The sequence below is a fragment of the Falco peregrinus genome, chromosome 2 (genome assembly GCF_023634155.1).
Source record: "Falco peregrinus isolate bFalPer1 chromosome 2, bFalPer1.pri, whole genome shotgun sequence".
Lineage (NCBI taxonomy): Eukaryota > Metazoa > Chordata > Aves > Falconiformes > Falconidae > Falco > Falco peregrinus.
In genome coordinates, this window is record NC_073722.1 from 101,666,166 (window position 1) to 101,687,415 (window position 21,250).

The 21,250-nt window shown below is 49.4% G+C and overlaps 1 protein-coding gene across 8 annotated transcripts in view; it reads left to right on the plus strand.

The window, feature by feature from the left end:
- TYW1B (tRNA-yW synthesizing protein 1 homolog B) overlaps positions 1-6,817 on the plus strand; it is a 104,829-nt gene extending 98,012 nt beyond the window's left edge. For all 8 annotated transcript variants that reach the window (XM_055794424.1, XM_027781242.2, XM_027781238.2 and 5 more), the window contains one exon: positions 4,795-6,817. In XM_055794424.1, the coding sequence (XP_055650399.1) occupies positions 4,795-5,016 (222 nt within the window). In that variant the 3' untranslated portion in view covers positions 5,017-6,817. The remainder of the gene's footprint in view (positions 1-4,794) is intronic.
- The last annotated feature ends 14,433 nt before the right edge of the window (positions 6,818-21,250 follow it).

Sequence of the window (21,250 nt, forward strand, 5' to 3'; positions counted from 1 at the left end):
TAACTATTAGACCCTGTGCATCTGCCTGGGGAAGAATCTATTTGTTGAAATACTAAATCTTCGTGTCCTCAAGTAATTAAAGAGTAGTTGTTGCAAGACCCAAAGCTCTGCTTTCTCTTCCCAGTTCTTCCCTCTGCTCCTTGGGGATGCTGCGTTGCAACACAGCTCATCACACAGAGAAACACAGAGAAAGGTTTCCCGTGAGTCGTCTCTGCCTCGGGGACAGCCTCTGTCCTTCCAGCCCAGGGTTTGCTCTGCAAGGATGAGGTCTGCAAGGAGCCACAGCAGGCTTTGCCCCACTTCTAGGTTTTATTCTCTTAGGTAGCCCATACTGTTTAGTCCTTTCCTGAAAATACATTCATATTTTTGTGTGGAGAAAGATCAGAGTGAACGGATGAAGAGGAGCCACCCCATTTCAGTGTGTTTTTCTCTGAAGAAAATATAACATTATCCTTGTTTAGGACAAACTAATTGATTTTTGGCTGACTTCCATTTTTCAGTGTTAGCATTTCATGTGTCACTGTCTCTGCCTCTCCTCTATTTTATCCCTTTGCATAAACCTTGTGTTTATTTCTCAGCAGTTATGCATGTCTGGAGAAATGTAGTAAATTGTACTACTATATTGTCCTCAATATATGCATACATTCCTCCCTCCCCCCCAAAATTGCTTATGCAAATATGTTGATAAGAAAAGAAATATGTAGTGTGGCTTTTCTCCTCCATGAATGTTGATGGGTTTCTGTAGCAAGAAGCTTCTCTCTCTGCTTACAGCATCATTTGGAGCTGCTGTAAACCTACTACAAAAGATAATTTAAAGAAATTTCCTGTTCGTATCCACTCTTGGGAGTTGTAAGAGAAAAGGGAGGTGTTAGCCATGCTCTGTTGGTGCTCCCAGTTAACTTGCCTCTCTATTTTAGTCCTTGCTCCCAGTTGTCTTTGCTGTATATATACTAGTTTTGCTATAGACTGTTAGAGGGGCTGGCGATGTCTGTGGACAGCACAACCCCAGGTAGGTAGCTCCATCCTTTTGCACCATTGCCCTGTGGCTCCCCTGGGTCCAGCTGTCCCAGTCCAGGCAGAGGTGTGTAACCCCTGGACACACGTCCCCAGTCATGGTCCAGCATCACACCTAGATCTGCTTTTCTGGGCTTGAAGGCTGTTATGAGTTTCCTCATTTTCCCAGCATTAACTCCTGCTAGGGGCAGAGCTCCTTGCCCTGGCTGTGTGATCTGCAGAAATCAGGCAGGTTTTGCAGTGCTGTAGGGAGCAATTGGTGATGGGACCATGGGGACTGGAGCTTGGGGACCAGTGAGGGACTCTGGGAGCATGAGCTCTGAGGGAAAGGCATGCGCTGGCTCCTGGCTCCTGTATCATCTCGCTGCTCAAGTAAAGTGCCCTCAGGGTGGGCAAGTTTGCCTTTCCAGGCAACGCAGCTTGGCTTCAGAGCCAACTGAAGTAGCTTTATTACTTTTTTTTTTATGATGTTAGCTTAAAAAAAAAAAGTTTCAGCCATTTATCTTTTGCCAGTGTGTTTATCATCTTAAAAGACTTAACCAGGTAGTGAAAATTTCAATAAAAAACCTGACCACATTAGTCTGAAATAACACTGTTTAGTATTGGCTCGCTGGTTATATGAATGTTGTGAAAGTATTTTGAGTCTTAAATCTTTTGTTACTTATGAATAATCACAAAATGGTTAAAATCCAATCTATAAATCTTGTGGGTAATTGAGGCTGTTTTCCTGCACCCCATCTTTGTCTATTTTTTTTATTCCTCAGCAGAAGTAATTGCTTTCCATGACACACTTAAAGGATTGCTCTCATTTCTTCGTGTTTTATAGCTCTGCTATTGCAGCACTGAAAATATTTAATATTATTTAATCTTCTTTTGTAATGAATCCCAGGCAGCCTTCATTTGGTTGTTCTGGTGGGAACGGTATCGTCACCTTGGTCTGCAGCAGACTGCTCTTAGCCCTGATGGCTTTCTTCAGTCCCAGGAGCTGCACGTTCAGATGGAGTCAAAATTAAATAGCTTAAAATTTTACTTTGGTGACCTAGCCAAAGTTCAGGACACAGAGCAATGCACATGCATATGCAAACCTGGTGGGTTTTATCCCCAGGAAAGCATACGTAGTGCTTTATGCTAAAGGGGGTGAGTGATGAGGGGAGGGCAGGGCAGAGGTCCCTTCCTGCTGCTCACTAAGCCACCTCTGTGTCCCACCTTGCTCAAGAACCCAGCCCCAAAAGCTGGTGGGCCTGGGCCCACTGCCTTCAGGCCAGCTGCATCCTTGCTCGCTCTGCTGTGCTTCCTCCGGTGGCCTCTGAAAGCTTAGCTGCCTGACTGCAGGGGATGGGGACTTTCAGGGGCTGGTGTTGGAAGATCTTTGGTTTTCTTTCCTTCTGCTGCTAGTCTTGTCAGAGGTCACTAACTCCATGGAAGAGCAGCTGATGTTGGTGAGATACAGCCACAGCATGATACAGTGGGGAGTGGAGGATGGCGGGGGGGTGGGGAATAGTTTGCTTCTAAAAAGAGAGAAACCATCTGATTGTGTCCCAGAAACTCATGTCAGACTCACCCGTGTGCAAGACCGCTTCTGCCCTTGGCTGGGCAGTGATAGTGTCATACTGATGTTGAAGCTGCTGTGGATGATGAATGCCAGCACTGATGCCGGCCCATTCATGGGATGGTGGTTTTTTACCCACCCATTGCCAATTAAATCAGTTGTGAGTGCAGCTGCATCACCATTGACTGGTTTGACCAGCAATGGTCTGAGCAGGGCTGCTTCTAGGAATACTTCTCAATGTCTCCTGCAGGTAATAGAATGCTGTTTTCTTGCAGTTTCTGACTTTAAGATTCTGGAGAGGCAGATGTCAATGCCACTATTCGGGTTGGGGATGGTGGCTGCAGTCCATACCCTTGTTTCAGCGGGTCTGGGTGGCACCAGTATCTCTTGCTGAGCTACTCTTGACCACAGGGTTAACAGCTCATTGCAAGCTCCCCCTTCCATCCGGAGACTGGAGCATGCCATTAGCTTTCAAGGAAAGGGGCTTTGCTGAATTACCTATTCAGCTGAGTTCAGATGGCAGCTTTTTTGTTCTTTATGTGCTAGGTTTCTCTTGGTTGGCCTCAAGGCTATCTAGGGACCCATCCGACCTGTTAGGAGTGCTCCATACCCATTGTGGGAATAAGCTCAACAGCCTGTGTGCTGAACAGCTCTCCTGTGTGCCATGTGTGTTAAAAGCTTTGCTGGATCCTGTGGGTTGGTTGGTGGGTCGTGGCCGCCCCCCCCCCCCCCAAGTTTGCATAAGAATTTGCTGAGTTAGTGAATCAGATCTGGGGGGAACAGGTAGTCCTATGCACGGTGTGTGAACGTGTCACCAGCACCTCCACACACACTGGGAAGGAAGTTCAAGTCTCCTGAGCCTGGATCCTGTTTGGGACCTGCTGCTTTACAGGTGACGTGTTGTCTCCTCTATTGCTTTACTGGTGGCTGCACACACTGGGGAGGCTGTGTTGCCTCAGTGAAGCATGGCCTCCACCTTGGCGTATAAAGAGCGAGCGTTGGGCAAGTGTATTTACCGTGAGACTTGTTCCCCACTGTTATGACTCTGCAGTCTGATATCTCTGCTCCGTGTGGAGAGGATGACTCCTGCAAGAATTCATTGTAATTATGCAGGCAGCAATAGATTAGCATTAGCAATGTTTGACTGCAAAATTTTGTGAGTGTCAGCATTTTTTCCAACCAAAAAAGCTTTTAGCTCTTGGGCAGAAAGTCAAGTGCCATTTTAAATCCATAGCCATTATGTTTTTGAAAAAAACAGGGAGTCAGTCTTCCTCTTTTTTTTGGGGGGGTGGTGGGTGGGTGGGGATGAAATGCATAATAAGCTCTTAGTTCAGATAAATCCTGCTTGAGGATTCAGTCAAGGATGTTGCTAAATTAGCAGAGCAGGTCTGCTAGACAAATGCAGCTTCAGCTTGTCAAAATAAACAATATTTTAAAATTCTCGTATGGAAAGAGGATTCGTGTCCTTAAACTTTTTTTATCTTTCCCTGTTCCCAAACACAGCCCTCTTGCCCCTTTCAAAGAACCAAATCCATGCCAATCACCACAATACATGGCTCTGGCACTGCTCCTGTTACCATTTTGCTAGGCTGTGGGTGTCTGGAGTCAGTGTCACATGCTCTGAACAGGGGTTTTGGTTGGCCTTGGAAGGATCTGTTTATCGAGGGGTGCCTGGCTATCACTGTTATTTATATGTTTCTTCCAGGGCTCTTCCAGTTCTCCAAACCAAGGTCTTTCAGGTATAAGTGACACCTGGCAAGGGCAGACATGCCTGGGAAGGCTTTGGGATGCACCATGGAATTGTTCTTCTGGCAAAGTGGGGCCAAAGTGGTGGTAGGATCTGGTACTTTGAAGGGTCCAGCAAAGCACCCAACAGTCAAACCCTTGTAGACAGCGCTAAATGGCTGAAACTGTAAGAAAAACAGCCATCCTGTATTTGTGCATGGTGTCAAACCGTGTGGTTATAATGTGGCTCAGAAACAATGAGTTCTGGGTATTTGTCCACCTAGATTATTTTTTTTTTCTCTGGGTATTTGTCCACCTAGATTATTTTTTTTTTCCTATTAAAGCAGTTATCCCGTGTTAGCTTCTGGATAGCTTTACCCCTGGACCTTAATGTGGCTTGAAGATTAAAAAAAGACTACAGCTGGGTAACCAGTGTCTTGTAGAAATGTGGTATTTGGTGGTACTCATTGCTCCCTGGCTCAGTACCATGTTTCTTTTCCTTCCAGTTCAAGATCAATGGTGAGTGGTGCACCTGGATCAATTACGAGCGCTTCCAGGAGCTGGTGCGAGAGCACGAGAGGAGCGGTGGATCCAAGACTTTCACAGCAGCTGATTACGCAGCCAGAACTCCTCGCTGGGCACTGTTTGGGTCCAAAGAAAGGGGATTTGATCCCTTGGATGTAAGATACCAGCGGAAGAACAAAGCAAGAGACATCTCTGGGTGCTGAGGTTAAGTTGGGGCTCACTGAACTCTGGGATGGCTGGCTGCTGAGTTTTGATCTCTGTTTCTAGGCTAACACCAATTTTGACCTATTCGCCTAGATTTTTCTGACGTTTGATATTGAGAAGGAGGGTGAAGCCTGTATTTAACCCCTCCCTCCTGTTTTTAGAGTTTTTTGGATGAAAATATTTATAATACTATCTCAAGATAAAGCACAAATGGTGCATGCCAGCAATTTATCGTAACTGGCAGTGTGATGAGGGGGGCAGTGGCTGTGGTCTCCATAGTGAAGAGTGTTTGGAGTTGGGAATGGAGGGGGAATATTCGTGTGATTCTGTGCCCTGCTGCAAGGAGTCCCCAGCCTGTGGTGGCACCCAGCTCTCTGCAGCAATACGTACCACATCCATACGGATTTGTGCCAAGAGGATTTCAGTGCTGTGAGGTGATTGGACCTGTGAAGGTGGGACTGCAGACGGATCTGGATCTTAAAGCCTGAGCCCTGCTGGAAGTATCACTGTACAGACAGTAACAAAGATTTATGTGTTTTAAACACTGGTGCCAGTTCCTATAAAAACCCCATTCCATCCCCAAGAAGGTAAAGCTTGGGAAATGGTATAAGTAACAGCCCCTGTAAATATCATCTGCAACTTATGATCTCCCTCCAAATATCTTCCAGTTTCATGGGTTTGGCAAAGAATATTTTCTGAGTAGTTTTATCCCACTCCCCCAGCAGCCCTAAACACCACATATAATTCTTCAAAGGCCTGTTAGGCTCCCGCTGTGTGTGTCCAGTGTTCTGCTCACGGCGAGGACATGCTGTGGGGAGCTAGCAGCCCTGGGCATCAGCAGATGGCTTCCTTCACCCAGGCAGGTCAGCAGCGTTGCTCCTGGTTTGGGTAGAGGCGGTAGTCTGATGTAAACAAAACCTGAATCCAGTTGAGATCTCTTGTGTCAAGAAACCAACTCTTTTAGTTTGGAGAGGTGGCATCTAGGCACAAGGTCCAGTGACGTGTCCCTGGGTGTTGCTTTTGGAGACCCTGGGCTGTGCCTGGCACTGTTCGGAGGCACTGCAGGCTGGCTGGAAAATTGCATTTAAATGAGAGCAGAGCAGGTGGTTTTCTGTTGGGAAAATCCCCGCTTTCATGTGTTGATAACCTTTCCCTTTCTGTTTATGCAACATCTGTGTCTGCTGCAGTCCCCAGCCAGCAGCGTGCAGACGCCTGGAGCAGACCCCCGATGGCCGGCAGTGCCTTCAGTTGCCAAATGGCTGAACTTGGCTACAACACTACTGCTTCCCAGCTGGTTCCTGTGCCTCTGCCGCTGGCTTCCCTGAGGCCCGGGGTGCGGTGGCTGCTCTCCTCCCTCGCTGTGCCCAGCCAGCCTTTTGGGGTGAATGGGCCGCCGTGTGGGAGGGCAGTGGGCAATGAGGCTCCTCCGTTTCCTCAGGCTGCTGCGTGGTGGCTTGACCTGCTTCAGCTAAAGCCCTTCGGCAGAGGTGGCTGGCTGAACCAGCTGCAGAAATAGCTTTAATTTAGACCCCGAAGTGTCAGCTGGTGGGGAGAAGAAAGTGCAACCACACTGGAGCATTTTTGTTTTCCTGTTGAGCTCCAGAGCATAGATCGGAGGTGTTCGCAACACTCCCACCTTAATGGTGAGGTCCCTAAGCCTGCAACTCCCAGCACCCATGGTGCTGTAGATGGTGAGCGTTCCTGAGGTTGTGATTTCATTTATTTTTAAAAGAACTTCATTTCTTAAAACTGTTAAAAGTGTTTCTAAAGAAGAAAGTAAATAAAGCAATTTTCCCTAGAGCCCTTTTGGTATGTCACTGCTGTGCAAGACTTTGTAAGAGGGGATGCTAAAGGGATTTTAAGGAGATCAAAAGCACAAATGTTGCAGAATATCTTTCTTTTTTCTTAATAGCCTATGGAGTGGAAGGGAGAGCATGTGTGTGCCCATAGATGATGGAGAGGGCTTGGCAGATGGCAGGCTGCTCTAACAGGTGGGTCACCCAGCTCCCCTCCCCAAAGCACTGAATGGAGGTTGGAGGTGGTCAGAAGTTACCATGCTTCCTCAAGCCAATGCCAAGCAGCACACAGGTGGCACCAGCAAGGCCTGAGGCGGGACAGGACATTTTCAAGTCGTGTTCCTACGACAGAAACCTGGCACGGTAATACTGCCGCTTTGTGTGCGTTGCATCACCGAAGTCCAGCTGTGGGACTCTCAGCCCCAAGATGTCCGCGCTGCGTGATTGCATCTGGCTGGAGTCTGAGCTTGGTGTCTCAGGTGTCCCAGCAAGGCTGGTGAGACCCTGTGCACAGACCTCCGTCTATCGTGACCCACCTCAGAACCTGTGCCTGGCATGAGCCAGTTCATGGTGAGATCAGATCTGAGCCGCTAGTGCTGCTTCCTAGCTAAGACGTCTCTGTGTGCTTCATCCTTTAAAGCCCCAATCACAGGAGCTGGCAAGTGCCCAGTTCATCTGGGAGGGCACCTGTTTATTGCCTTATTCCACCTGAAAATGTTTTTTTTTATGTTCTTAGTGGTACTTTCTGCTGTTCAGTGAATGGTGGAAGAAAGACATGGACTCATTAAGGGCAATGAAAAGTCCAGGTGAGGATCTTTGTGTGTTTGGTTCAGCGGTGGACATCTGTCTTCAACCAGGCTTTCCAAAATTACTTTTTCTTCTTGCTTTCCCGACCATATTTTCAAAAGAAATGGGAAGTGAGTCTTAGGGACTTGGTTTCCTTAAAGACCTGGCTAGAGAAAGGATGCTCTCCTTTTGCCTTGTGGAGAAGGATTTGTTGTGTTCCTACCATGGCTTCACTGGGGCAATCCCATCCTCTGCTCAGTTGCTCCCCTGTTCTCTTGGTCATGTTTGATACCATTTAACTCCCATCTGGGCTTTGGGCTGAAGGTTAGCAGCGCAGGAGGGCCCAGGTGCTCCATGCTGAAAGATTTGAAGCCGTTAATGGGAAAAACATTTCTAGCAAGACCTGTTCTCCGACTCCTGTTTCTGCTGGGAGGGATGGTGTGTGGAAGAAGTGACTTCTCAGCAGCTCCCAATGTTGGACCACATTTGAGTTAAAAACTTTTCTGGGCTTATTTTTGCAGAACTAATGCAGTTCGAGTGAAAATACCAGGGGTGAGATGCAGCTGCCTGAATACAGATGTTTAGTAGGTGCAGAGACTTTTCCAGCCACCAGCTGTGCTCTGCAAGACTCCTGGCAGGCCTGGCTCCATGTCTGCCAGCTGTTCAGGGCATCTCCCAAGCCACCAGGTGTGCACATTTAGGCTGTGGTCTTCCTTTTCTTCTGATCAGCTGTGGGATGATGGTTATCCTTGTTCCTCTGTGTGAGCTTCTGTAAAGGTAGAGCATGGGGGACCTTCCTGTAGCCATGCCCAAGGGAAGGGAAGTTCTTCATGCCATAAATAATAAAGGTCCACAGATATTTCAGTGCCTCTTCATCAGCAGCCTCCTGTGGGGTGTGTTAAATGAGGTCAGTGGCAGCTTAGGCAAGACGTGAGCTTTTTGTGGGACTCTTGTTCACCCTGGAGCATCAGTTGTGTGTGGGTGCAGATGGAGTTTTGGGCTGGTGTGTTTGGTGTCCACCATAACCCGCAATACTCCTCCTGATGGGTGCCAGCTCTTCTGCACCTATTCCTCCTTCCTGGGCCAGACACCTCCATGCTGCACACACCTCCCTGACAGGTGAAGAAGCCATAAATCACTAGTGCGCACCCCAGTCCCTTGTTCCTACACACCGAGCCCTGGTAGCAGCCGGTGCTGCCCAGGCAGAGGTGGTCCCTGTGCCAGCGGAGCCCTGGGGCTGCCGGCCTCAGCGGCTGCCGTGGTGGTTAGCACTTCATGTAAAATGCTCTGTAAAACCCCGACAGTGCCTTCCCTTAGAAATCCTAGGGGAGCCCTAAAGAAAACTGTGTGTTTTCTCTGTGCTGTGGTATTGGCACTATTTCTTCTCCAGCCCCCTTGGGACACACAAATTGCTGCTGTCCCCATTACACAGTGCTTCTCCACGGGCCATTTGGCTCAGTTGAAATAACTTGTTGGCGCTGTAAGAGGCCTCTCCCTGGTCCTCCCTGTGTCCTCACGTTCCCTCCATCCTTCTCCCTGGTCCTCCCCCTACCCTCACATTCCCTCAGTCCTTCCTTCCCGCCCACTGTGCTCCTGGGCTCTGGGGCAACTGTCTGAGCAGGTGCTGAAGGCTGGTTTGCAGCCCTGGAGATGGGGCCACCGCCACCGGGGCTTAGCCAAGAAGACAGTGGAGAGAGACAAGGTGGGTGACCTGCACTGAGCCCAGTGCCGTGGCATCCCCATGGGGATGGGCAGCTGAGGTATCTTAGAAAAATCACAATTCCCCTGGCTCAGTGGCTAGAGGGAAAACACTGCCCCCAAATACCAGGCAGGATGGTAACCACGGCCCCATCCTACCTGCTTGAACCTCCTGGGGTCCATCTTGACATCTGGAAGCTGCTCTGAGAGCAATTTGCGCAGGATTTGCTTTTGCAATTACACTTGAATTGCCTTGTGCTTAAAGCAAATCTTTCAACGCACATATCCAAAAGCAATCCTCTTACACAAGTAGCTTTCAGTTGTACAACTTAATATAAATCGCCATCTATAGCTATTTCAGGGACACGCTAAACTGAAGACCCAGCCAAGCGGTGTGGGTTGCTGCTCTCGCTCCAGCTGTCTGCAGGCAGTTGTGGGGGTCGTGCTCCGTGTGTGCTGGGGCCGGGGAGCTTTGCTTCTGCTGGGAGGGGTTTTTTTACCTACTCTCCTAACAGCAGCATTTCATACCTCACCTGAAATTACTTCTTTTAGATTTAAAATAGATTGCCACTCACCAGGATGCTCTTGCAGGCTGGGGGTTGTGTTTTTTTCACAGGGAAACTTTAATGGTATGGGATGCACTCTGAAAAGAAGTGATCCTTAGTTAAATGAGATCTTTTCTATTCTGCTAGAGATCGATACAGGATCCCAGTCTGGGAAAACCTCTCCAAAGTCATGTTTTCAGGATCAACCTATGCTCTTGTGATGTTGATGCTCTATCATTCTAAATGTATATGACAATATCTGGGTAATGCCAACCCATTTTCCATAGGTTTTGATCTGGACCAGAGCCACCCTCCAGGAGCACGTGCCTGTGGTGCTTCTGGGGTGCAGGGGGGTCTCCACCCTCTTTGCTGCCCCCAGGGCTGCCCAGCACCCCCTGAAGACCTGCCACTCCTCCGGTTTGGGGGGGTTTGCCCGAAGCCAGGGCACAATGTGCTTCCTGGGTGCAGTTTCCAGGGAAGAGGAACCTGTTGGTTCAACAGCCAACCTGGAAGCTCACGAGGTTCCACCCTGAAGGCAAGATGGGCAAAAATTATTTTAACCACTCGAACTGGGGCACAGGGCTCCTCAATTGCTCCCTGGCTTTATCTGCCTGGCCCAGCGCCTCCTTCCACGGTGCCGGCTGGCATCCCTCCTCGCCGTGCTGCGGGCGCTGTCCGGCCCCGCTGCCCTTGTGCCCTGATTCACAGGGTGAGTCCTTTGAGACAGGGGTTGTGTTTCATTTTTGAATGAGGATAAATATATTTGGTTCCAAAAATCTCCAGCAGGAAAACATCGCCTAAACAGGGAGTTGTCATCCATCAGCTTTGTCTTTTTTTTGGCTCCACTCCTAAATCATTTATGGTGTTAGAGCCACTATTGTGCCTCGAGGGGAAAGGAAGAAGATATCTGAATTAATTGAAGGAAGGGCATCTTTCTCCTTCCATCAGCTGCAGACTGAGTTGGCAAAGGCTGTGGGCCCCGCGGGAGGGGACCTGACCCAGCCGCGAGAACATGTGCTGCTCTAGCAGCTCGCTGCGATGAAGGGGAGGCAATTAATCCTGGGGAAATATTTCAAAGGAAGCCCTTGCTTTTCTGGAGCTGAGCTTTCCCAGAGGTGAGAGCTCACCAGTTCCTTCCCCCCCTCCTCCTCCTCCTCTCTCTGTCTCCTCCCTGGCCAAGCAAAACCAACCAGCAATGGCTCAATGGCTCGCTGCAGCAGGGATGGAGGTGGCAGGAGCTCCTGGATCTCATTTCCAGCAGTGATAGGCCATTTAGGAAGAGGCAGAGAACCTGCAGTAGGCATCATTCCCTCCTTCAGCCAGTCTGAATGTTGACTCCCAAAATGTGATAAGCAGTGGCAAGGCTGAAGCCAGTGAGAGCATGAAGCGGGGCTGATTTTATGACTGTCACCATCCGCCGTGCCATCCCTGGCGCCCAGGTCTCCCTTCCCATGTGGGGCATGAGCCCATGTGGCTGCGTCCTCCAGCTGCCCGTAGCAGGGCCACCATACTTGGGTTGTCTCCTTGGTGCTTAGACAAATCCCAGCCTCTGGCTTCATCCCAATGCCTTCCTCTGTTATTACTTGGAAAGGCTGAGGAAGGAAAGGTCTCGCTGCTGCTTGTACAGTCCTGGTGACTCCATTTCATGAGCAGTCCTCAAAGAGATGATGCTGAGATGATCTCCCACCCCAGGAGTGCTGGGAAGTGTTCACAGAAGGATGTCACAGGTGGTGATAAACCACCTCCCAGAGCAAAGCGCTGGTTTAAATTAACTGTTGGTATCTTCTGCAGGTGGGGAAGCTCCAGGTGAGGCCACGGGAGAGGGCAGGGGGTGTCCGGGGTGGGGGAGCCTGTGCTGGCCCGGGTGGGGGGCAGGGAAGGGCTCCCAAAGTCCTGCAGCCGCTGATGCTGAGGGTGGCCGGAGACACAGCAGGGCCCTGGAGATGCAAAGAGGCGGATGCCAGGAACAGTTATCTTTAGTCTGGCGATTTAAAGCATTTCCCCCAGAAGCTGCTGTTCATGTTGGACTGGAAATAATTTACTGTCGCAGCAGGCTTTCTGTTAGTTTTACCATTTCTTCTTTTTTTTTTAACAAAAGCCTGGCCTGTGTTCTCACTGCTGTCCCTGAGGTCTCACACCCCAGCTGTGACTTTCCCTGGTTCCCAGCTGACCCTCTGCCCTCTCCCCAGGGAGTGATGTAGCCAGAGCTCCCTGTACTGCCTTTCACAGCCTGACCTGGCCTTTTCCTTTTAAACCCCTAAAATCCCGATGTGGTGACTTGAAAATGCCACTTGATACACCTCCCTAGTTGCAGCACCCAACCCTGGGGACACCCATCATCCCAGGAACACCCCATCCCAGGGCTGGAGCATCCTCTCCCTTTTTGTTTCCCAGCCTCTCTGTCTTCAGGCTGCCAAGGCCACGGTTCCATATGTGTATTAAAAACATCCAAAATGGTTATTCCCCATGACAGAGCCCCCAGGGTGGCTGCGGGCTCCTCTGAAGGATGCTGCAGACATAGGGAAGGTGCTGCACAAGGCTTCCCACTTCCACTGGGAAATTTTGGAGGGTGCAACAGAGAAGATGCCAAAATTTGCTGCATCTCCACAACAGGAGGGTTTCTTGAGGAACAAACTAGAGCAGCTAATCCCTCATCCCAGCCGTGCCGATGTGGTCCAGGTTCCAGAGCAGCCAGGAGCAACTGCACTGGCCTGGGGGTCCCATGCTTTCCACAAAATAGTAAAAAGCTCAGTTCTGGTTTTCCTTGAAATTTAGATTAAATCTCTTGGGAGACTTAGTTGTATTGTTTTATTTTATTTTCTTCTACACTTTACCTTGATGTATTTTAAACTGGGTTTTTTTTAAGGAACAAAGTAACTAAAGATTTTTTTTTTAAAATAAACTGTTCTATTGAATGAAGAAGGAAACTTTTCAAGGGTTTCACAACCTAAAAAGGAACGTTTGACCTGGAAGAAGAGCTGGGAATAGTCTTTCCTTGTGGACAATTTCTGTTTCAGTGATGTGCTATATTCACATTCTTCCCCGTCTCATTTCAGGGTGGGCTCAAGCCCATCGGGCAGCTGCCGGGACGGGTGGGTGCTCTCTGCCAGGATGCCCCAGCCAGGGGAAGCCAGACCTTCAGGTCCCCTGTTGCATAGTGACTGGTGGCATCTTTCAAATTAAATTTTCTAAACCAAAAACACCTTATCAGGATAGATGAAAATTGATGACAAGAAGAAATTAATCCAGAAAAAAAACCCCCACCAACCACCAAAACCTTGACAAAATTCAGAATACAGCAATTGCTTAGAAAAAAATGTGGTTAAATACTGATGGGAGAAATCCTCCAAAACTTGATGCCATTTTTTTTGATCCAATGGAGCCTGGCTTGCCTAAGCGTGAGCCAGTTCAGGTCCCTAAACCAGCCAAGGACTAGTTCCTTGTTTGCAAGGTGGGTTGGAAGCTCTCAGTCACTCTGGCCAGGTGACCACAGGGAACAAGGGACATTTCTATTCACCTCCTGCAAGCACCTGCACCCACGCCGGGGCGAGCTCTATCACCTCTGTCCTGCCACCTTGTTGCCGTTATTTGCCGTGTGCCTTTCCTATCGCCGGCTTGTTTTAGGGATGCTGATAATAACAATCCTCACCTGCAGGGCAGCCATCTGGGAGCTTAAACCACCGCTGCCTGCTGAATTTCATCCTCTTTGCCAGGGGCTCAGATCAGATCAGCTGTTTAAATCATCTTAGTGCTAAATACATGTTATATGGAAAACAGAGAGAAAGCATCAAAGACATGAATAATTAGCTGTTAAATGCCGCAGCCGTGCCAGTGGCTTGCCCCAGGAAATGTGAAGCTGCTTGTCAAATTATCCACAGCCACCCGAGCTGCTGAGCTGTCTTCGGTAACTGGTAATTTCTCCTCCGGCTGGGACTGGGGGAGGATGGCAGGTGAAGCCCGCTGGCAGGTTCGTTTCCGTTGTAATCACAAAGACCTGACTGTGATGTTCTGCAGTGAGACGGGCTCCTTGCAGCCTTTGCTGTCGCTATGTCCCAGCTGTGAAGCTCCATCAGGGTCTATAAGGGGGGAACGTGGCCTTTACGCAGCTGCTCTATTATCTAGAGCATCCCACACCCTTGCAGCCAGCAGAGAGGGAGCACTGCCTCACTCCCCTGGCCTTAGCATACATATTTCCACTTCTCACTCCACAACCCAAAAAGCTACTGGTGTGGGTGGATGGAGAGCCCCTGGGGGTTTGCACGGGGCTGCCCCTTCGCAGGTAGCCACGCTGCCTGCACAGCTGCCTGCACCCTGTGCTTGGTAGCCAGTTCCTGCCTTCCCTGGTTAAACGTCATTAAAACACATACATTTGCTTCTAAATGTTTGCTTAATCAGAGTTTTACTTATTCCCACCCCACAGCCGTTATATTCCTCGCTGGCTGTATGTGGCTGTGATGTTTTGGCAGCCCAGGAGGGATGAGGCTTCCCAGACATCCAGGAGGTTGCAGAACTTGGAAGTGCTGACATTTCAGCCTTTTTTCTTTTGGGTCAGGTCCTGTGGTCCCATTTGAAACCCTCCTGGTGCAGCTGCCCAGCAAGATGGTGATGGTCAAATATTGCTCTTTTCCCCATTTCTCCTCCCTGCCACCGCTGCTGTGTCCCATGTACCCACTGTTTCCTGGGGGGAGCAGCTTTAGGGTTTTCAGAAATACATTTATTTTGGGTTTATTTTCAATAAAAGGCAGGATCTGTAGGAATGCAGCCCAGAAACAGCAACAGATCCACCAGCACTTTTATTTCATTGAGACACATGGGCTTAGCATGGGCAAAGAAGCCCCCGGTAATTCCATGTTTACTCCATCCCTCAAATCAGGCTTATGAACAGCGTGATTCAACTCAAAAAACAGCCCGATTTAAGGGTGGTATTTGCTAATTGACTGCTTGCTTTGAGGCAAACGGCATCGGAGGAGGCTTTTCATGCCGGGCTGGGGGTTCTGGCTCTGTCAGCAGGTGATGCCCCCCCCTTGCACCGTGAGCCTCGCTGGGGCGGCAGCAGCACCCGCTGCCCGGGCAGTCACGTCAGCCTGCAATGGGTACGGCTGGAACTTACAGGTGCCATTAAGGCTGCCACAAATGAAAATGAAATAGTTCTCCTTGACTTTTTTTTTTTTTAAATAAAAGCGACAAGTTTTGTATCATTTCATGAGATCCTGCAAGTCCTTTTAAAATGTGAAAATAAGCTAATTAACCACAACAATAAACCAATAAATAATGGAACAGTAGTAATACAGCAAATTAGTTGTAACTTGCAGTTTCTATTTGCCACTTTGGACAAGTCTTTGGCTTCAGGTTCTGCTTTCCCTTCCTCGGGGGATGGGCACTGATGGTGCATCGAAGTGCCCTTTGGGTTTCGGGGAGCCAGGGGTGCCCATCCTTGCTCCAGTCCCTCTGGACTGGGGATGGCTCTTCCCAAGCATCCATCACTGGATCTGATTTCTCTGTGGTTGCAAACTGGAGATGTGAAAATGCTTATTTTTTTTTTTTTGAGCCTGGAGGTTTAACTTGGACTTTTCTGCTTTTTTTTTCCCTTTTTTTTTTTTTTTTTTCTTTTCTTTTTGTCCAGGTGCAGGCTGGGCATGCAAAACCTTAACCCATCTTTTCTGATTAACATGCAGCCCTTCTGCTTGTCAACCACAGCATGCCAAGGTCTGTGTTTCCCCCTGGCCACGGTCAAAACTTATCAGGGGCTGGTGGGGCATCCACCAGCATGGGCTGGGCTTGCAGCATTGGAGTGATACAGGTTATAAGAGAGTTGTCCTCTCCAGCAGGGAGTGATGGTGAGTTTTGTTGCACTGAGGCTGCATGGTCCTTGTGAGAGAGCTGATAAATAAAAAACCACCTCAGTACCTTTGCACAGGATTGATGCTATGTGGCGTGTTTCCTGGAGGGGTTTCTAGTGTGCTTTGGTCTCCTCCAGCAGACTACCCTGTGAATGATATGATACATTGTCCACATATTATGGAAATCTACTCTCCAGATTAATGCAGAAGGAAAACCAGCGGTGAACTCTACAGGCAGAAGCTGAGGCTGCGAAACACCGGATCGTGGCATTAACATGGTAATAATAAAATATTGTTCTTTGGCAGCAGGCTTACAGCATTACAAGAAAAGCTGCTCTGAGCTCAGCTCAGCTTACGTGGGTAGCACCAAAATACCTGTCACTGCTCTCCCAACATTTGCTCAGTACAAAGCTTTTTGCTTTCTTTAAATAAATAAGCTACAGAAGTTGCTAAACACCACAGAGGAACAGCAGTGAGAAGGCAAGACTAAGAAGTGGAAGCTGTTATCCAGCTTTTTCGACTCAAGCCTCACTCAGAGGGATGGGGCATGGAGCCAGCAATCTCCATTCCTGGTGAGGTCTCTGAGCCCGGGCACACTCACGACATCTCAGAGTTGTGGCATGAAGCTACATGCATGGCCCCGTGCAGCAGCCAAGCAGAGCCCTGGGGGACATGGGGACACAAAACCCCCTGTCCTGCAGGAGCTGTCTCCAATGCCAAGCTGCCTGCTGTCCTTGTCCCCTGGGGAGTACACAGTTTCTAGAAGGTCTGCAAATGCCCACTTGGAAAAGAAGCAAAAGCATGTGGATGTGTGTTGTGGGTTGACCTTGGTTGGCTGCCAGGTGCCCACCCAGCTGCTCACTCACCCTCCCTCTTCAGTAAGACAGGGAGAAAATAAGATGAAAAAACTCATGAGTTGGGAGAGTGGCATCAACGCTTCTCAAAATAAAGCACCAAATCATGCCTCCTGGTTTGAGGAAGCGATGATGAATGTCTCCTGGCCGCAATGAGTACTGCTGGAGGAGAGAGCACCCAAGGAGCAGTGCAGCTTCGGTGAGCAGTTGTGTAACGCAGTGAGGAGACACAGAGCTAAAATCAATGGTGTCGGTTCCTTTGCTGCAGGCACTGTGCATCACTTGGAGTGTGCGAAGGTAATCACCACCTTTCCTTGAACACTTTTGTGGTTAATTTTAAAATGTCAGGGTTGGTTGCTCAAATTCCCCATAATTTATTCATCTCATAGAGGTGGCCTCTCCATGATTAAGTCTGCAGCAGTTTGGGGCTCACCTTGCAAAAAAGGACCATGCTTGGGGCAAAGCCCTCCTCAGGCATGGGAGATTACCTTGTTCCTGGGTTTCCTCTGGCCCTGGAGATCTCTGAAGAGGTGATATGGCTGGAGGGTGGATGGGGACACCACGTTTTTCCCATCACTCCCTTCGGGTCTGCCCTTCACTTGGGAAGAAGATGATACAGGTCCCACCAACCCCAGTGGAGTGGTTAATGCAAGCTTAAAGACAAGGAGTGGAAATGATGTGTTTTTTTCAACAGCTCCATAAGAAAGCAGCAAATTGCACTTAACAAAAGGAGGGTAACATCTGGCTGGGGTGTCGGCAGGGACGGAACATCCCTCTCTGCCCTGGCTTTGCTGCGGGCTGTCTGTGCCTGCAGCCGGGCTGCCAGCCTGTGGTGCTGTGCTCGTCCTGGCCATAGCAAAAGGGACCTGCTGCCTGTTATTTTGAAAGTGAAAATGTGAAAACAGCAAATGGGAGTTGGGTCCTTCCTGCTGGGTTTACTGGCTTTGATTGCACTGCTGCAGGCAGGACCTCCTCAGGCGAGCAGGGCTCGCCAGCACTCTGCTGTATGCTGTGCTGGGGCTTATGTTATCTCCCCACATTTTCCATTCCTTACACATCTTTTCCTTCATTGTATTTTCCTAAATATTTTGGGAACACTCACAGCACGGGTGGCGTGCATGGCTGGAAGCATCCTCCTGGGTGCTCCCACAGTGCTTGCTGTACGGGAGCTTGTGCTTAGCTCACACTCCAGGGATACACACTCCCATAGCAGTCAGCAGTATCAAATCTATGGGAAGGAGACATGTTTATCTGTGGTTCCAAGGTGTTTTCTACTTCCCCAGCAGCCCACCAGGGCAGAGCTCTTCTGGAGAGCAACAGTGAGCATCCGTCTCCACCTGCATCCCCTTGCACCGCCAGTGTGGACATGGCCAACAGCAAAACCTGTTTGGTCCTTGTAGTTATTTTCATAAAACCTCCACTTTCTGCAGTTTGTGCTTTCTCAGGCCAGTGTTGCAGGGTATTTCCCACAGCTGTGAGGGCCGTGCTGCTGTGTGGAAGGAGAAACGTGGCTGGAAAAGGGCTCTGGAGGAGGAAAACCAGCAGCAGGTGATTTCTCGCTAGGTGGATGGGTTTGCTGTAAGGACAGCAGGAGGGAGGGACTTGGGCAGGGCACTTGGGAAGGTTGCAGAAGCCACTGGGGCTGCCCAAATGGAAGGAGGTTGGGTTTGAGCTTCAAAGGTAGATCCTTAAGCACTGGGGAGTTGATGCTGAAGGATGTCTCTGCTCATGGATGGTGCTGGAGGTGAGTTTTGCAGCCCGCTGGGACCAGGGACAGGGATGTGGTGCCGCATCCAACAAACTGCTGGTGGGGTTAGTGGTGACTGTGGCTTTGAGGACCCTTGGCCATGTTTCTTGGGTACTCATGAAGGGAGCACTGCTGGCAGCTCTGCCCTGCCAGACCAAGCTCAGCTGCAGGCAGATTGCACCCCACACCTGGTAGTGGGGTTAGGGGTAGGAAATGAATCCTGGCAAGATGTGGGGTGGGAAACCTACTGGGAAGGGGCCATGAAATAGAGCAGCAACTGCTCCGGTGCTTTACAGCAGTAGCAAAATTAATCATATAATTTCAAGAACAAAGACAAAAAGGGACAGCTGGGATCTTTTTGAGATCTCCTCTGGCCTCTCAGAGGCTGAAAAGCTATCTCCACCTGGAGCCTCAGCATGGACCAGCTCCCTTGGGGCTGTGGTGCTGCCAAGGACCCCATGGGCTGAGAGGAACAGTGTGCTGCTTGCCCTGCATCTCCTTTTGCCCGAATCCTTCATTTTCCTCCATTAAAGCTTGGCACGATGGGAGATGTGTTGCAAGGAACCAGATGACCTCAGCACTCTGGGATAGGTTGGGCAAGAGCTGCCAGAAGCGCACTATGACTTCCCACAAAAGGCAAAATATGTATCTATGTTACTGTATTGCAAAATATGTGTATATATTACTATATTTAAGCTCTTGTTTATCCCTCCCAGCTCAGTCATATCTTCATCTTGCCCTCCTGGTCCTCCCTCTGCCCCATCTGGGTGCTTGCACTCTGCAGCTCGTAGAAGAGCGATTGCAAGGTCAGGTTCTGGGTGCTTCTTTCCTGCCTGTGGGTGATTGCCCCAAAGGATGCTGAGACCCCCCCCAGCGATGCTTTGGCCTCCCCTGTGGCAGCGGGGGCTTCTCAATGCCTTCGTCCCCCTTACTGTGGGCAGCAGCCAGGTTCTCAGGCTGGGGTTCCCTGCCTGCACTTGCACATCCAACACAACGTGACACCAGCAAATACAGGTTTAAGGACTCCTCTGACCTCAGCCCAGGCACAGGACAGCCCAGGCATGCCAAACTGCCTGTTTTCCCAAAACCTGGCCCAAATTCTGGGTCTGGCAATGCAACAACATTGGCAATACTTTCAGTGGAAAAAAAAAATCGGCAAAACTGCCAATGTTTATATGGAAAGCTTTAGTTTCAGACAATAATTTGTGAGTGTTTCTTTCCCGACTTCATTCTGGCCATCCTGTCTTAGGTATGTATTTCCTCCTAATATTCTACTAACTAAGAGCATCAAACTCACGATTGTTCATACTTGTAATCCTGTGAAGCTTCCGTAAAAAAAAAACCAAAACAAATTAGCTTTGTACAGCCAGCTGTGTCTTTCTGAAGTGGTCTCGGGTATTTTTTTTAAACCAGGTTTTCACGTTATTTTTATAGTCAGTCTCTTTGGCGTGAGGAAGGGTAGGCAGATTTTCTGACCGTGTTGTTAGCCTTTCCTGGCACCGGATCTGGCCCTGTGATGTGCTGAGCTGCCTTTGGAAGAGGCTTTGCAAGGGCACACCAAGGTGCCCGTAAGTAGAGAGCAAGGAGTGATGGGGCAGGGGTTTCCACGATTGCAGCTGATGCGGGGAGGTAATTTGGGTATCACTTTAGTTGCAAGGGGATGGGAAGCTTTGCTCACCGGACCCCAGATGGACCAAGGCTGCTGCCTTTCCCCAGCTGCCCATGCTCGCTCATGCAGCAGGTGGTTCTTGATTTTGGGGTTTGTGTTTCTTCTCTCAAGATTAAACTGAGAACATGGGGAACATTCAGACCCTATTGAACAATCTTGTAAAGCTCTGATCTCTTCAACAGCCCTGTTTGATGTCTGCTGCAAGCGATGCTGTGCAGGTTTTCCTTACAGGGCTCATCAAGGCCGTGGGTGGGATGTTGCTGGTGCTGTGCTGCAGCTGCAGCCATCTCTGCCGCTGGAAGGGAAGCAGAGGGTCCTGGGTTACCCAGGAGCTGAGCCATTGCTTTGTGGCAAGGCTGTTAACCCAAAACTGGCACCAAATCTCCCGAAATTGCTTGAGTCTTGGGATTCTTGTCTCTGCAAGAGATCTGGATGTCTCCAGAGTGGACTGGGAGCCCTGGGAATGCTGGGAGGTGATGCTCTGGGTACCACCACCCTGGGGGGCTACCAGGGAAGGGTGCTGGGCCATGGTCACTGCTCGTACCCCATCCTGCTCCCCTGCTGCCAAGCACAGCTGTCCCTGATGCCTCTTTGCTGGCCCTTGATGCCACTTGGTTTGTAGGAGGAGGGAAGGGGCTCTAGAGGGATCACCTGTGTGTGGGCTGCTGGCACTGTGGCAGCAGAAGAGGCAGCTCAGGGCAGTGGGTTTGGGGAAATCTTCTGGGATGCCCTTGGAGCTGATTCCTCCACAGAGCACTTACAGAGTGGTCCTGATGCTCACCTGTCCCTGCCACAGGTGCTGCACACACATGCTGCAGTGTGGGCTGGCAGTTGGAACACATCTGCATGCTCCTTTCTTGGGTGCGATGTGTAATGGCCCAACGTACACATGATCATTAAATATCTGACAGTAATGCATGCAAATATTGCTGTTTGTGGTCACAGAGTAGTATAAAAAGCAGCTATCAGTGGTGTAAGTGTTTTTCTTGCTGTCTTAACTTTGTAGACTGAGATCCTACATTTTAACCAATGGATGGAGGACCAGTTCTGTAGGAACGCTGGCAGCAGTCAGCTGCTCCACATATGAAACAGATGTCAGCCTCACATAAGCTGCTTCCTTTGTATATATGTGCTGAAATCACATTAAATAAAAGTAATGCTGAGTGAACTCAGATTCATAGAAAAAATCAGGAGAGTCTGAGACAGAAAATGAGACTTAATATTGTTTAGGTATTCAATAATATTTTATAGTAATATTATTTAATATTTTCTAGACTGTTTTCAGATTTGCTTCACTG